General features: G+C 39.7%; 1 protein-coding gene across 1 annotated transcript; it reads left to right on the top strand.

Moving 5' to 3' along the window:
- The first annotated feature begins 12420 nt into the window (after positions 1-12420).
- Positions 12421-13447, top strand: LOC126953018 (peptidyl-prolyl cis-trans isomerase NIMA-interacting 1-like). Its single transcript, XM_050788279.1, has one exon. It carries the CDS (start codon positions 12441-12443, stop codon positions 12930-12932), a length of 492 nt encoding a protein of 163 aa, XP_050644236.1. The 5' UTR covers positions 12421-12440; the 3' UTR covers positions 12933-13447.
- Positions 13448-15220: the final 1773 nt, after the last annotated feature.

The raw sequence follows: 15220 nt of genomic DNA, 5'->3' as shown, positions 1-15220 counted from the left end.
TCCCCTATATTTGGATGTTGAGGTTGCTTAAAATTTTTTCAGTATTACAAATATTACTGAGATATATATTCTTATTTTTATACCTTTGTGTATTTCACTGATTATTTCTTAGAATAAAAGGGAATATGAAATATTTAATAAAAGGTTTTAGTAAACTGTGTTAAAATCTACCCCCCAATTTTAGATGTATTTATACTCAATTCTGCTTTATGTTAAATGAACTTTTCTCTGAATCCTTGCTTCTGAACAATGACTTCTCTCATTCTTGTTAAAATTTACTGATTTGATAATCAAAATTGGATATCCTGTTTTATAATTAATAGTTATTTAATACATAGTATTGAATACAGTTACGCACCGCATAACAACACTTTCTTCAACGATGTATGGCATATACAACACTGGTCTCATAAGATTATAATGGAGTTGAAAAATTCCTGTCACCTAGTGACATAGCTGTCATAATGTTGTAGTGCAACACATTGCTCACATGTTTGTGGGGATGCTGGTGTAAACAAACCTACTGCACTGCTAGCCATACAAAAGTACAGCACCTACAATTAGGTGTATACATAATACTTGATAATAATAATGAATAACTGTTACTGGCTTACTTATTTAGCATAAATATTTTAGGTTGTATTCCTTTTACTTATATAAAATAAAAGTTAAGTGTAAAACAGCCTAAGGCAGGTCCTTTATAAGGTATTCCACACTAGGTCTTAGCCAAAAGTCCAGGAAGTGATGGGAAGTATTCCTGAAGAAGGCATTGTTACCACAGGAGATGATAGCCCCATGTGTGTTATTGTCCTGGAAGACTTCCTGGTACGACAAGATGTGGAGGTGGAAGACAGTGATATTGAGATTCTGACCCTGTTTAGGCCTAGGATAATGTGTGTGTTTGTGTCTTATATTTGACAAAAATGTTTAAAAGTTAAAAAAAAATTAAAAACAAAACAGCTTATAGAATAAGGATATTAAGAAAGAAAATATTTTTGTACAGCTGTATAATGTCTTTGTGTTTTAAGTTAAGCGTTATTACAAAAGAGACAAAAGTTAAAACAATTAATGTCTCTAAAGTAAAAAAGCTAAAAAAGATCAGGGGAATCTGGCAAGATGGCCGGATAGGAACAGCTCCGGTCTGCAGCTCCCAGTGAGACCAACACAGTAGTCGGGTAATTTCTGCATTTCCATCTGATGTACCCTGTTCATCACGTCGGGACTGGTTAGGCAGTGGGTGCAGCCCATGGAGGGTGAGCAGAAGCAGAGTGGGGCATCACCTCACCCAGGAAGTGGGTGGCCTCCCCCAGCCAAGGGAAGCTGTGAGGGACTGTGCTATCCGGCCCAGATACTACACTTTTCCTATGGTTTTTGCAGTCCACAGACCAGGAGATTCCCTCTTGTTCCTACGCCACCAGAACCCTAGGTTTCAAGCACAAAACTGGGTGGCTGTTTGGGCAGACACCAAGCTAGCTGCAGGAGTTTTTTTTTTTTCCCCCATACCCCAGTGGCACCTGGAATCCCAGCGAGACAGAACTATTCACTCCCCTGGAAAAGGAGGCTGAAGCCCGGGAGCCAAGTGGTCTCGCTCAGCGGGTCCCACTCCCATGGAGCCCAGCAAGCTAAGAACCTCTGGCTTGAAATTCTTGCTGCCAGCACAGCAGTCTGGAGTTGACCTCAGATGATTGAGCTTGGTGGGGGGAGTGGCATCTGCCATTACTGAGGCTTGAGTAGGTAGGTGGTTTTCCCCTGATAGTGCTAAGGAGGCCTGGAAGTTTGGACTGGGCGGAACTCAACACAGTGTGGCAAAGGGTTTGTAGCCACACTGCCTCTCTAGATTCCTCTTCACTGGGCAGGGCATCTCTGAAAGAAAAGCAGCAGCCCCAGTCAGGGGATTATAGATAAAACTCCCATCTCCCTGGGACAGAGCACCTGAGGGAAGGAATGGCTGTGGGCATAGCTTCAGCAGACTTAACCTTTCCTACCTGCCAGCTCTGAAGAAAGCAGCAGATCCTGACAAAGAAGTTTCTCCCAGCACGGCAGCACTCAAACTCTGCTAAGGGACAGACTGCCACCTCAAGTGGGTCCCCGACCCCTGTGCCTCCTGACTGGCAGAGACCGCCCAACAGGGGTTTGCAGACACCTCATTCAGGAGACCTCTGGCAGGCATCAGGATAGTGCCCCTCTGGGATAAAGCTTCCAGAGGAAGAAGCAGGCAGCAATCTTTACTGTTCTGCAGCCTCTGCTGGTGATACTCAGACAAATAGGGTCTGGGGTGGACCTCCAGCAAACTGCAGCAGACCTGCAGAAGACAGAACTGACTGTTAGAAAAAAAACTAACAAACAGAAAGCAATAACATCAACATCAACAAAAATAACCCTACACAAAAACCCCATCCAAAGGTCATCAGTCTCAGGATCAAAGGTAGATAAATCCAAGAAGATGAGGAAAAATCAGCACAAAAATGCAGAAAATTCCAAAAACCAGAGTGCCTCTTCTCCTCCAAATGACTGCAACTCCTCTCCAGCAAGGGCACAAAACTGGATGGAGAATAAGTTTGATGAACTGACAGAAGTAGACTTTAGAAAGGGAGTAATAACAAACTCCTCTGAGCTAAAGGAACATGTTCTAACCCAATGCAAGGAAGCTAAGAACCTTGATAAAAGGTTATAGGAACTGCAAACTAAAATACAAGTTTAGAATAGAACGTAAGTGACCTGATGGAGCCGAAAAACACAGCATGAGAACTTTATGAAGCATACCCGAATATCAATAGCCAAATCAATCAAGCAGAAGAAAGGCTATCAGAGATGAAGATCAACTACTGAAATAAGGCGTGAAGGCAAGATTAGAGAAAAAAGAATGAAAGGTAACGAACAAAGCCTCCAAGAAATATGGGACTATGTGAAAAGACCAAACCTACAATTCATTGGGGTCCCTGAAAGTGATGGGGAGAATGGAATCAAGTTGGAAAACAAACTTCAGGATATTATCCAGGAAAGCTTCCCAGGCTAGCAAGACAGGTCAACATTCAAATTCAGGAAATACAGAGAACACCACTAAGATACTCCTCAAGAAGAGCAAGCCAAAGAGACATAATTATCAGATTTTTCTAAGGTTGAAATGAAGGAAAAAATGTTAAGGGCAGCCAGAGAGAAAGTTCAGGTTACTTACAAAGGGAAGCCCATCAGACTAACAGTGGATCTCTTGGCAGAAACCCTACAAGCCAGAAGAGAGTGGGGGCCAATATTCAACATTCTTAAAAAAAAAGAATTTTCAACCCAGAATTTCGTATCCAGCCAAACCAAGCTTCATAAGTGAAGTAGAAATAAAATCCTTTACAGACAAGCAAATGCTGAGTGATTTTGTCACCACCAGGCCTGCCTTACAAGAGCTCCTGAAGGAAGCACTAAATATGGAAAGGAAAAACCAATGCAAGCCACTGCAAAACCACACCAAAATACAAAGACCAATGATGCTGTGAAGAAACTGCATCAACTACTGTGCAAAATAACCAACCAGAATCATGATGACGGGATCAAATTCACATATAACAATATTAACCTTAAGTGTTAATAGGCTAAATGCCTCAATTAGAAGACATAGACTGGCAAATTGTATAAAGAGTCTAGACCCATTGGTGTGCTATAACAGGAGACTCATCTCATGTGCAAAGACACACATAGGCTCAAAATAAAGGGATAGAGGAATATCTACCAAGCAAATGGAAAGAAAAAAAAAGCAAGGGTTGCAATCCTAGTCTTTGATAAAACAGGCTTTAAACCAACAAAGTTCAAAAAAGACAAAGAAAGGTATACATAACGGTAAAGGGATCAACGGAACAAGAAGAGCTAACTATCCTAAATATATATGCACCCAATACGGGAGCACCCAGATTCATAAAACAAGTTTTTAGAGACTTACAAAGAGACTTACACTTCCACACAATAATAGTGGTATACTCGAACACCCCACTGTTAATATTAGACAGATAAATGAGACAGAAAATTAACAAGGATATTCAGGACTTGAGCTCAGCTCTGGACCAAGCAGACCTAATAGACATCTACAGAACTCTCCATCCCAATCAACATAATATACACTCTTCTCAGCACCACATAGCACTTATTCTAAAATCAACCACATAATTAGAAGTAAAACACTCCTCAGCAAATGCAAAAGAACAGAAATCATAACAGCCTCTCAGACCACAGAACAATCAAATTAGAACTCAGAATTAAGAAACTCACTCAAAACTGCACAACTGCATGGAAACTGGACAACCTGCTCCTGAATGACTACTGAGTAATAACAAAATCAGGCAGAAATAATGAAGTTCTTTGAAATCAATGAGAACAAAGAGACAATGTACTAGAATCTCTGGGACAAAGTTAAAGCAGTGTTTAGAGGGAGACTTATAGCACTAAATGCCCACCTCAGAAAGTGGCAAAGATCTAAAGTCAACACCCTAATATTACAATTAAAAGAACTAGAGAAGCAAGAGCAAACAAATTTAAAAGCCAGCAGAAGACAAGAAATAACTAAGATCAGAGCAGAACTGAAAGAGATAAAGACATGAAAAACTCTTCAAAAATCAATGAATCAGGGAGCTGGTTTTTGAAAAGATTAACAAAATAGATAGACCACTAGCCAGACTAATAAGGAAGAAAAGAGAAAAGAATCAAATAGACAGAATAAAAATTGACAAAGGGGATATCACCACTGATCCCATAGAAATACAAAGTACCATTAGAGAATAGTATAAACATCTCTCTGCAAATAAACTAGAAAATCTAGAAGAAATAGGTAACTTACTGGACACATACACCCTCCCAAGACTAACCAGGAAGAAGCTGAATCCCTGAATAGAACAATAACAACTCCTGAAATTGAGGCAGTAATTTACAGCCTGCCAACCAAAAAAAAAAAAAAAAAAAAAAAAAAAAAACAAAAAAAACCCAGGACCAGATGGATTCACAGCCAAATTCTACCAGAGGTACAAAGAGGGGCTGATACCATTCCTTCTGAAACTATTCAAAACAATAGAAAAAGAGGAACTCCTCCCTAACTCATTTTATGAGGCCAGCATTATCCTGATTCCAAAACCTGGCAGAGACACAACAAAAAAAGAAAATTTCTGGCCAATATCCCTGATGAACATCCATGCAAAAATCTTCAATAAAATGCTGGCAAACCGGATCCAGTAGCACATCAAAAAGCTTAACCACCACAATCGAGTTTGCTTCATCCCTGGGATGCAAGGCAGGTTCAACATATGCAAATCAATAAACATAATCTATCACATAAACGAACCAATGACAAAACCACATGATTATTTCAACAGATGCAGAAAAGGCCTTCAATAAATTAAACACCCTTCATGCTGAAAACTCTCAATAAACTAAGTATTGGTGGAACATATCTCAAAATAACAAGGGCTATTTGTCACAAACCTGTAGCCAACATCATACTGTATGGGCAAAATCTGGAAGCATTCCCTTTGAAAACTGGCACAAGACAAGGATGCCCTCTCTCACTGCTCCTATGCAACATAGTATTGGAAGTTCTGCCCAGGGCAATCAGGCAAGAGAAAGAAATAAAGGGTATTCAAATAGGAAAAGAGTAAGTCAAATTATCTCTGTTTGCAGATGACATGATTGTATATTTAGGAAACCTTATTGTCTCAGCCCAAAATCTGCTTAAGCTGATAAGCAACTTCAACAAAGCCTCAGGATGCAAAATCAGTGTGCAACAATCAGAAGCATTCCTATATACCAATAACAGACAAATAAAGAGCCGAATCATGAGTGAACTCCCATTCACAATTGCTACAAAGAGAATAAAATACATAGGAATCCAACTTAAAAGGGATGTGAAGGACCTCTTCAAGCAGAACTACAAACCACTGCTCAAGGAAATAAGAGGAGACACAAACAAACATTCCATGCTCATGGATAGGAAGAATCAATATTGCAAAAATGGCCATGCTGCCCTAAGTAATTTATAAATCCAATGCTATCACCTTCAAGCTACCACTGACTTTCTTCACAGAATTGGAAAAAACTACTTTAAATTTCATATGGAACCAAAAAAGAGCCCACATAGCCAAGACAATCCTAAGCAAAAAGAACAAAGATGGAGGCATCATGCTACCTGACTTCAAACTATACGACAATGCTACAGTAACCAAAATAGCATGGTACTGGTACCAAAACAAATATCCAATGGAGCAGAACAGAGGCCTCAGAAATAGCACCACACATCTATAACCATCTGCTCTTTGAGAAACCTGACAAAAACAAGAAATGGGGAAAGGATTCCCTATTTAATAAATGGTGCTGGGAAAACTGGCTAACCATATGCAGAAAACTGAAACTGGACCACTTCCTTACACCTTATACAAAAATCAACTCAAGATGGATCAAAAACTTAATCGTAAGACCTAGGACCATAAAAATCCTAGGAGAAAACCTGGAAACCTGGGCAATATCATTCAGACACAGGCATGGGCAAAGACTTCATGTCTAAAACACCAAAAGCAATGACAACAAAAGCCAAAATAGACAAATGTGATCTAATTAAACTAAAGAGCTTCTGCACAGCAAAAGAAACTATCATCAGAGTGAACAGGCAACCTACAGAATGTGAGAAAATTTTTGTAATCTATCCATCTGACAAAGGACTAATATCCAGAGTCTACAAAGAAGTTAAACAAATTTACAAGATAAAAGCAAACAGCCCCATCAAAAAATGGGCAAAGGATATGAACAGACACTTCTCAAAAGACTACATTTCTGCAGCCAACAGACATATGTAAAAATGCTCATCACCACTGGTTATTAGATAAATGCAAATCAGGTTGCTGCTTCCAAGATGGCTGAATAGGAAGAGCTCTGGTCTGCAGCTCCCAGTGAGATTGACACAGAAGATGGGTCAGCATTTCCAACTGAGTCTTAGCAACTGGCAGACCAGAAGATTCCCTCCCATGCCTTTCTTGGTGGGTCCCATGCCCACGGAGCCTTGCTCACTGCTAGTGCAGCACTCTGAGATCAACCTGTGACACTGCAGCCTGGCAGGGGAGAAGGGCGTCCATCATTGCTCAGGCTTGAGTAAGTAAACAAAGCAGCCAGGAAGGTTGAACTGGGTGGAGCCCATCACAGCTCAGCAAGGCCTACCACCTCTCTAGACTCCACCTCTGTGGGCAGAGCATAGCTGAATAAAAGGCAGCGGACAACTTCTGCAGACTTAAACGTCCCTGTCTGACAGCTCTGAAGAGAGCAGTGGTTCTCCCAGCACAGTGTTCAAGCTCTGAGAATGGACAGACTGCCTCCTCAAGTGGGTCCCCGACTGCCATGTAGCCTGACTTGGAGACACCTCCCAGTAGGGGCCAACAGACACCTCATACAGGCAAGTGCCCCTCTGAGACGAAGCTTCCAGAGGAAGGATCAGGCAGCAATATTTGCTGTTCTGCAATATTTGCTTTTCTGCAGCCTCTGCTGGTGATACCTAGGAAAACAGAGTCTGGAGTGGACCTCCAGCAAATTCCAACAGACCTGTAGCTGAGAGGCCTGACTGTTAGAAGGAAAACTAACAAACAGAAAGGAATAGCATCAATATCAACAAAAAGGACATCCACACCAAAACCCCATCTGTAGGTCACCAACTTCAAAGGCCAAAGGTAGATAAAACCACAAAGATGGGGAGAAACCAGAGCAGAAAAGCTGAAAATTCCAAAAACCAGAGTGGCTCTTCTCCTCCAAAGGATCACAGCTCCTCACCAGCAACAGAACAAAACTGAATGGAGAATGAGTTTGATGAGTTGACAAAAGTGGGCTTCAGAAGGTCGGTAATAACTAACTTCTCTGAGCTAAAGGAGCATGTTCTAACCCATTGCAAGGAAGCTAAAAACCGTGAAAAAAGGTTAGATGAATGTCTAACTAGAATAAACAGTGTAGAGAGGACCTTAAATGACCTGATGGAACTGAAAACCACAGCACAAGAACTTCATGATGTATGCACAAGCTTCAATAGCTGATTTGATCAAGTGGAAGAAAGGATATCAGTGATTGAAGATCAAATTAATGAAATAAGGCTAGAAGACAAGATTAGAGAAAAAAGAGTGAAAAGAAATGACCAAAGTCTCCAAGAAATATGGGACTATGTGAAAAGACCAAATATATGTTTGATTGGTGTACTGGAAAGTGACGGGGAAAATGGAACCACGTTGGAACACACTCTTCAGGATATTATCCAGGAGAACTTCCCAGGCTAGCAAGACAGGCCAACATTCAAATTCAGGAAATACAGAGAACACCAAAAATATACTCCTTGAGAAGAGCAACCCCAAGACATAGTTGTCAGATTCACCAAGATTGAAATGAAGGAAAAAATATTAAGGCAGCCAGAGAGAAAGGTTAGGTTACCCAGAAAGGGAAGCCCATCAGACTAACAGCGGATCTCTCAGCAGAAACCCTACAAGCCAGAAGAGAGTGGTGGCCAATATTTAACATTTTTAAAGAAAAGAGTTTTCAACTCTATCCAGCCAAACTAAGCCTCATAAGTGAGGGAGAAATAAAATCCTTTACAGACAAGGAAATGCTGAGAGATGTTGTCACCACCAGGCCTGCCTTACAAGAGCTCCTGAAGGAAGCACTAAACATGGAAGGGAACAACTGGTACCAGTCACTGCAATAACATGCCAAATCATAAAGACCATCAATGCTATGAAGAAACTGCATCAATTAATGGGCAAAATAACCAGCTAACATCATAGTGACAGGATCAAATTCACACATAACAATATTAACCTTAAAAGTAAATGGGCTAAATGCCCCAATTAAAAGACACAGACTGGAAAATTGGATAGAGTCAAGATGCATCAGTGTGCTATATTCAGGAGAACCATCTCACATGCAGAGACATACATAGGCTCAAAGTAAAGAAATGCAAATCAAAACCACAATGAGATACCATCTCACACCAGTTAGAATGGTGATCATTAAAACGTCAGGAAACAACAGATGCTGGAGAGGTTGTGGAAAAATAGGAACACTTTACACTGTTGGTGGGAGTGTAAATTAGTTCAACCATTGTGGAAGACAGTGTGGTGATTCCTCAGGGATCTAGAACTGGAAATACCATTTGACCCAGCAATCCCATTACTGGACATATACCCAAAGGATTGTAAGTCATTCTACGTTAAAGACACATGCACATGTATGTTTATTGCAGCACTATTCACAATAGCAAAGGCTTGGAACCAATCAAAATGTTCAGCAATGATAGACTGGATTAAGAAAATGTGGCACATATACACCATGGAATACTATGCAGCCATAAAAAAGATAAGTTCATGTCCTTTGCAGGGACATGGATTAAGCTGGAAACCATCATTCTCAGCAAACTATCACAAGATCAGAAAACCAAACACCACATATTCTCACTTGTAAGTGGGAGTTGAACAATGAGAACACATGGACATAGGGAGAGGAACATCACACACCAGGGCCTGCAGGGTGTGTGGGATTAGGGGAAGAATAACGTGAGGATAAATTCCTAATGTAGGTGATGGATTGATGGATGCAGCAAACCAGCATGGCACGTGTATACCTATGTAACAAAACTGCCCGTTCTGCACATGTAACCCAGAACTTAAAGTATACATAATAATAATAATAATAAAGTAAAAAAGTTACTTTAAATAAGCTAAATTAATTATTTAAGAAATAAATTTTTAAGAATCAATTTAGTATAGCCTAAGTGTACAGCATTTATAAAGTCTACAGTAGTGTACGGTAATTTCCTAGGCCTTCACATTCACCCACCACTCACTCACTGACTCACCCAGAGCAACTTCCTGCCAACTCTATTCATGGTAAGTGCTTTTATATAGGTGTACCATTCTTGACTTTTGTACCACATTTTTTTTCTGTACCTTTTCTGTGTTTAGATAAATTTAGATATGTGAAGACTTACCATTGTGTTACAATACCCTATGGTAATCTGTATAGTAACATGTTGCACACATTTGTAACCTAGGAGCAAAAGGCCATATCATCTAGCCTAGGTGTGTAGTAGGCTATGCTTGTAGGTTTGGGTAAAGTGTACTCTATGATGTTCCCATAATGACACATTTCTCAGAACATATCCCTATCATTAAGTGATGCACAACTGTATTTAATATAGTTCTTTAATTCATAGTTGAGCACATTTTTAAACTCACAGGCAAATTTCTTTGGGGAAGGATAGCTCATCTAATTTTAATTAATTTCTAAAAGCTCTTTATATAGTAAAAGTTTTATTATTTCAATTTTGGAAACAAATATATTTTCAATGGATGCAGAATCTATTCTGTATCCTCAAGTTTTAAAAGACTCATTTATTTATTGTTTTTAGTCCCAGTTCAATACTCTTATTTTTTCAGGAAAATATATCTTATTTATTTACTCATAGCATTTTGCAGACTTATGCAATACGTGAACTTTGATGTAAAATTGAGCAAAAAGGCTGGGTATTGGAGGCTGAAGTCACAGAAGGACAAGAGACTCCAAAATTCACATGACATATCAGTGCCTTGTGGGTAAGGTGTGACTAGTAGATGAATTTATGAACTACGCTTGCATATTTTCTTTTGAGGAAAAAGATTGTTTATAAGTTAAATACAATGAAAATGTCCAACTTAGGCCAAGACTGTCAAGAAAATAACTTGGTCTTATTGGCTCATTTTGCTGTCCCATATAAATGAAAGTTAGAATTAAGATTTTCAAAAAAATATACACATTTTAAAGGCTTTAGACAAATATTACAAAATTTATCTCTCTAAAATTTTTTCTATTAAATTGTAATTTCACTGTTAGAGTGTTCATTGAAGTTTAGATTCTGAATCTATAAAAATGAAAATCATAATAGTACAAATTTGACAGGGTTTTTTATGGCCCTATAATCCATGTTAAACACTAAACCTTGTACAAAGTTAATGATTAATAAATGTTAATCATTAGGACTAAGATAATGTTTTGAAAATGATTAGACTAAAGTCTTAAAGAACTTTCATATATAAAATATATACAAATCACAGCACACCCAATAGAAACAGGAGGGAGAATTGGGAACCTCGCCTGTTCAGTTTGACTCTTGGCCCCATGACTATACTAATGTAACTCCTGTTACCTCTAAGAAAGTATAGGCATCTGACAAATACAGCAAGAAAACCAATAAGTTCAGTGGCCCATAAAGTGAGTGAGGGTAACTCAGTTTGTAAAATGAGGTTTGGATGAAGTGAGGTAGAGTGTTTCCTCCCAGAGAACAGCAACCAGTGCTATCGTTTCTATTTACAAAATATGATTAGTCAAAATAAAACTGTGACTTGGTTCGTATCCAGAGGGTGACATGTAAGGGAATTATATTTCTTTTTTAGGGGAATGTTATCATATTTATGTGTAATTTTATTTTTCATGTATTAATATTTATTCCTATATTCGTTAACATTTATTGAACATTTAATTAGTGTTGACCCTTGCTTTCAAGACGCTTCCTGGCTGATGTCAACACCCCCTTGAATGGTGGGGGTTTTAGGGCTCATAAACAGGGCAGCTCTTTGTTTTGACTTTGGGGAGGGCGGTTTCATGGTGATGCTGTTTTCACTTATTTATTTACTAATTAATTTAACCAGCATTTTATTATTCATCTACCATACATATAAGTCACTGACAGTCACTGTGCTGTTATAACTAGAGTGTTATAACTACACCCTTAAATAATTGAGACTAAAAAAAGTGAGTACAATGTTAGCATAGAAGTTTTTATGCAAGTAGTATGGGAATACAAAGGAGTGGCAACAAACTAAATTTAGGGAGGTGAATAAAGTGATAAAACACCCTTTCAAAAGGAGGTGACATTTGGAATAAATATTATAGGGTATGATTTGACCAATCATGATGAGCAGAAAAGAAATTCAAGGTAGAGGCAAAAGAATATGAAAGCTATGGTGGTTTCAGAGAATATGGGCATTACTGGAATTGCAAGTAGGTCAGTGTAGTGGAAACTGTGATTGACTATCAAACATCATGACATATCAGGTCATATCTGGTTCAGGGATGGGCACATTTACAGTGATCTGGGCCAATAAGACCCAACAAGAATTTTGTTGGTGAGTTCTGAGGATAAAGTTTCTTACTCTTAGGACAAACTATGGGAAGCTTCCTTCTGTCTCCTACTGAATGAAAAGGAAGATGCATTTAGCCTCCATTGCTACTGGAAGCTATTATGCAATTTCAGAGGAACCAATCTTAGAATCAATCTAACACTTAGTAAAGCTTACAAGTAAAGAGACTACAGGTTCTTCATTTAATCATTGAAGCACTTTATCAACCAACTCTAAAGCCCATTTCAGGCTGTCTAGTGACCCAACTATGAAAACACTTGGGCGGCAGGAGGGAAGATGGCGGACGAGGAGAAGCTGCCGCCTGGCTGGGAGAAGAGCATGAGCCGCAGCTCAGGCCGAGTATACTACTTCAACCACATCACTAACGCCAGCCAGTGGGAGCGGCCCAGCGGCAACAGCAGCAGTGGTGGCAAAAACGGGCAGGGGGAGCCCGCCAGGGTCCGCTGCTCGCACCTGCTGGTGAAGCACAGCCAGTCAAGGCGGCCCTCGTCCTGGCGGCAGGAGAAGATCACCCGGACCAAGGAGGAGGCCCTGGAGCTGATCAACGGCTACATCCAGAAGATCAAGTCGGGAGAGGAGGACTTTGAGTCTCTGGCCTCACAGTTCAGCGACTGCAGCTCAGCCAAGGCCAGGGGAGACCTGGGTGCCTTCAGCAGAGGTCAGATGCAGAAGCCATTTGAAGACGCCTCGTTTGCGCTGCGGACGGGGGAGATGAGCGGGCCTGTGTTCACGGATTCCGGCATCCACATCATCCTCCGCACTGAGTGAGGGTGGGGAGCCCAGGCCTGGCCTCGGGGCGGGGCAGGGCAGCTGGGCCCGCCAGCTCCCCTCTTGCCCACCAGCCAGTAGCCGAATCCCCCACTCCCTGCCACCGTCACACAGTATTTATTGTTCCCAAAATGGCTGGGAGGGGGCCCTTCCAGATTAGGGGCCCTGGGGTCCCCACTCCCTGTCCATCCCCAGTTGGGGCTGCGACTGCCAGATTCTCCCTTAAGGAATTGACTTCAGCAGGGGTGGGAGGCTCCCAGACCCAGGGCAGTGTGGTGGGAGGGGTGTTCCAAAGAGAAGACCTGGTCAGCAGAGCTGCCCCGTGTTCCCCCAGGTCCTGGAGGTAGACTTGAGGACCGAGTTATTTCTAGTTAGGCCATGCTCCTCTGTTCAGTCACAAAAGCAAACACTCGTGCGGCCCAGCCATGGGCCCTCTGAGCAACTGTGCAGCACCCTTTCACCCCCAATTAAACCCGGAACCACTGAAAAAAAAAAAAAAAAAAAAAAAAAAAAAAAAAAAAAAAAAAAAAGAAAACACTTGACCTGCGAGTTAACAAGTTAACTGTAAAGACAAGAAAAATAACATAACACAAGGACAATACATAGACATCAATGCAAGGCAGATGTTGCTACATGGTCAATTGTAGCAACTCGGGCTTATTCTTAAGTGAGCCAATGCATTTCCTTGTTTTCACATGTGAAAACATCTTACTTTCCACTGAAGTGAAGGGCCAGGGTTGTGTAATCCTCAAATAGTAATCTGGAAAGAGAGGTAGAGGTTGTATTGGGAAGACTGTGCCCATACTGAGGAGTTTGAAGTTGAAATTGAAAGCAGTGAGGAGCTATTTATTGGGAAATTGTAAGTAATGGAGTAAAACCTCTTGTCCTCCCTGTGGGATAAATAAGAGAAGTATTTTCCCAACTGCTCATAATTTCTAAGGCTAGAGTTAGTTCTTTTCAGTACAATCTAGAAGTCTTGGATTGATTACTTGTAGGACTCAGTTAAATTTTAGCTGGGGAAAAAATACTTCCCCAGGTTTTTTTGTGGGAAATAGAAAGACAGATATTTCATTCTTCTAGTTATGCCTGGTTCCAAGGTGAATTATTTAATTAAGTAACTTAGAAAACACCAACCCTGTAGAGCAGGCCCTGACCATGCCTGCATTCTCTCTCTGTTGACCACACAAGTGACCATGTAGCAACATCTGCCCTGCATTGATGGTATGTGTTGTTCTCGTGTTATGTATGTTTTTTTGTTTTCACAACTGGTTTATTAACTCCTAGATCAAGTGTTGGTTCCCTAGTTTACCTGGATCAGAACCACCTGAGGTGCTTGGGAGTTTAACAAGCTTCTCAGTAATCTGTTTGGAATTTGTAAAGTACCAGAGATGCTGAGTATGTACTTGCAAATCCAAAGGGAATAAAGATCAGTAATGTGTAAGTTTTTGCTATTTCTTCCAGGACCCAAATGTAAGACTTTTAAGAAGAAATAGAAGAGTCAGTGTTAGAGTCTTATTTTTCCTAAGTATGTCTATTCATTTTCATATGTTTTATTCTAGAAAAATCCATGGGTTACATTTTCCATTGATCAAAATTATTTGAAGTTCAAGGTAAAATATATAATTTGACTTTTATTTTTAAAATTTTCACTTCATTGATCTTATTGATAATAGCACATACAAATAGTAGGTAAAAATCAAATCAATGGCTCAATATTATATTAATTTTAGTTATTGAAAGAAAGAGAAAGACTTGGTGAACTGGGTCTTCTGGCCTGAGGCCATAACTTTTTTACTTGATTTGATTCATTGCTTTAAGTTAGAGAAGTCCCACAAAATATACTCAATTTCTTTTTCTACAAAATTACCATAACATGTATTATCACCTGAATAGGTGGAACAAATGAATTTTATCATGCAATGATATGTTTTGAAATCATGAGAAGAAGGCTTTAAATCAATGAAGATATTATTTGGTTTTGATCTCTGAAACCTGCAGAGATGTTACAAATTATTTAGTTTTATACATGCTATGTATATATATATACACGTACACACATACCTATGGGAATTTTATTCTACACAATTTCTGCTATAGCACAGAGATCTTCAGATATTAATGGAAGTTTTTGTTTCTGAAATACACCTTCTACTTTATCGTTAAGTGCTCTAAATTGTTATTTTTCTGGATCTCATTTCCTTTGAAATGTGAACTTTCTGAACAAAGTTGATAAACTTCTTAAAAAATCAAAGACTTAAATACTAAAGCATGTTACTTTATATTGTATT

The sequence above is a fragment of the Macaca thibetana genome, chromosome 4 (assembly GCF_024542745.1).
Source record: "Macaca thibetana thibetana isolate TM-01 chromosome 4, ASM2454274v1, whole genome shotgun sequence".
Classification (NCBI taxonomy): domain Eukaryota; kingdom Metazoa; phylum Chordata; class Mammalia; order Primates; family Cercopithecidae; genus Macaca; species Macaca thibetana.
Note: the sequence above shows the minus strand (reverse complement) of the source record. Positions and strands in the feature narration are given on the sequence as shown.

Excerpts from the sequence above, each read along its gene's own strand:
- LOC126953018 (XM_050788279.1), top strand. The coding sequence starts at position 12,441 with ATGGCGGACGAGGAGAAGCTGCCGCCTGGCTGGGAGAAGAGCATGAGC.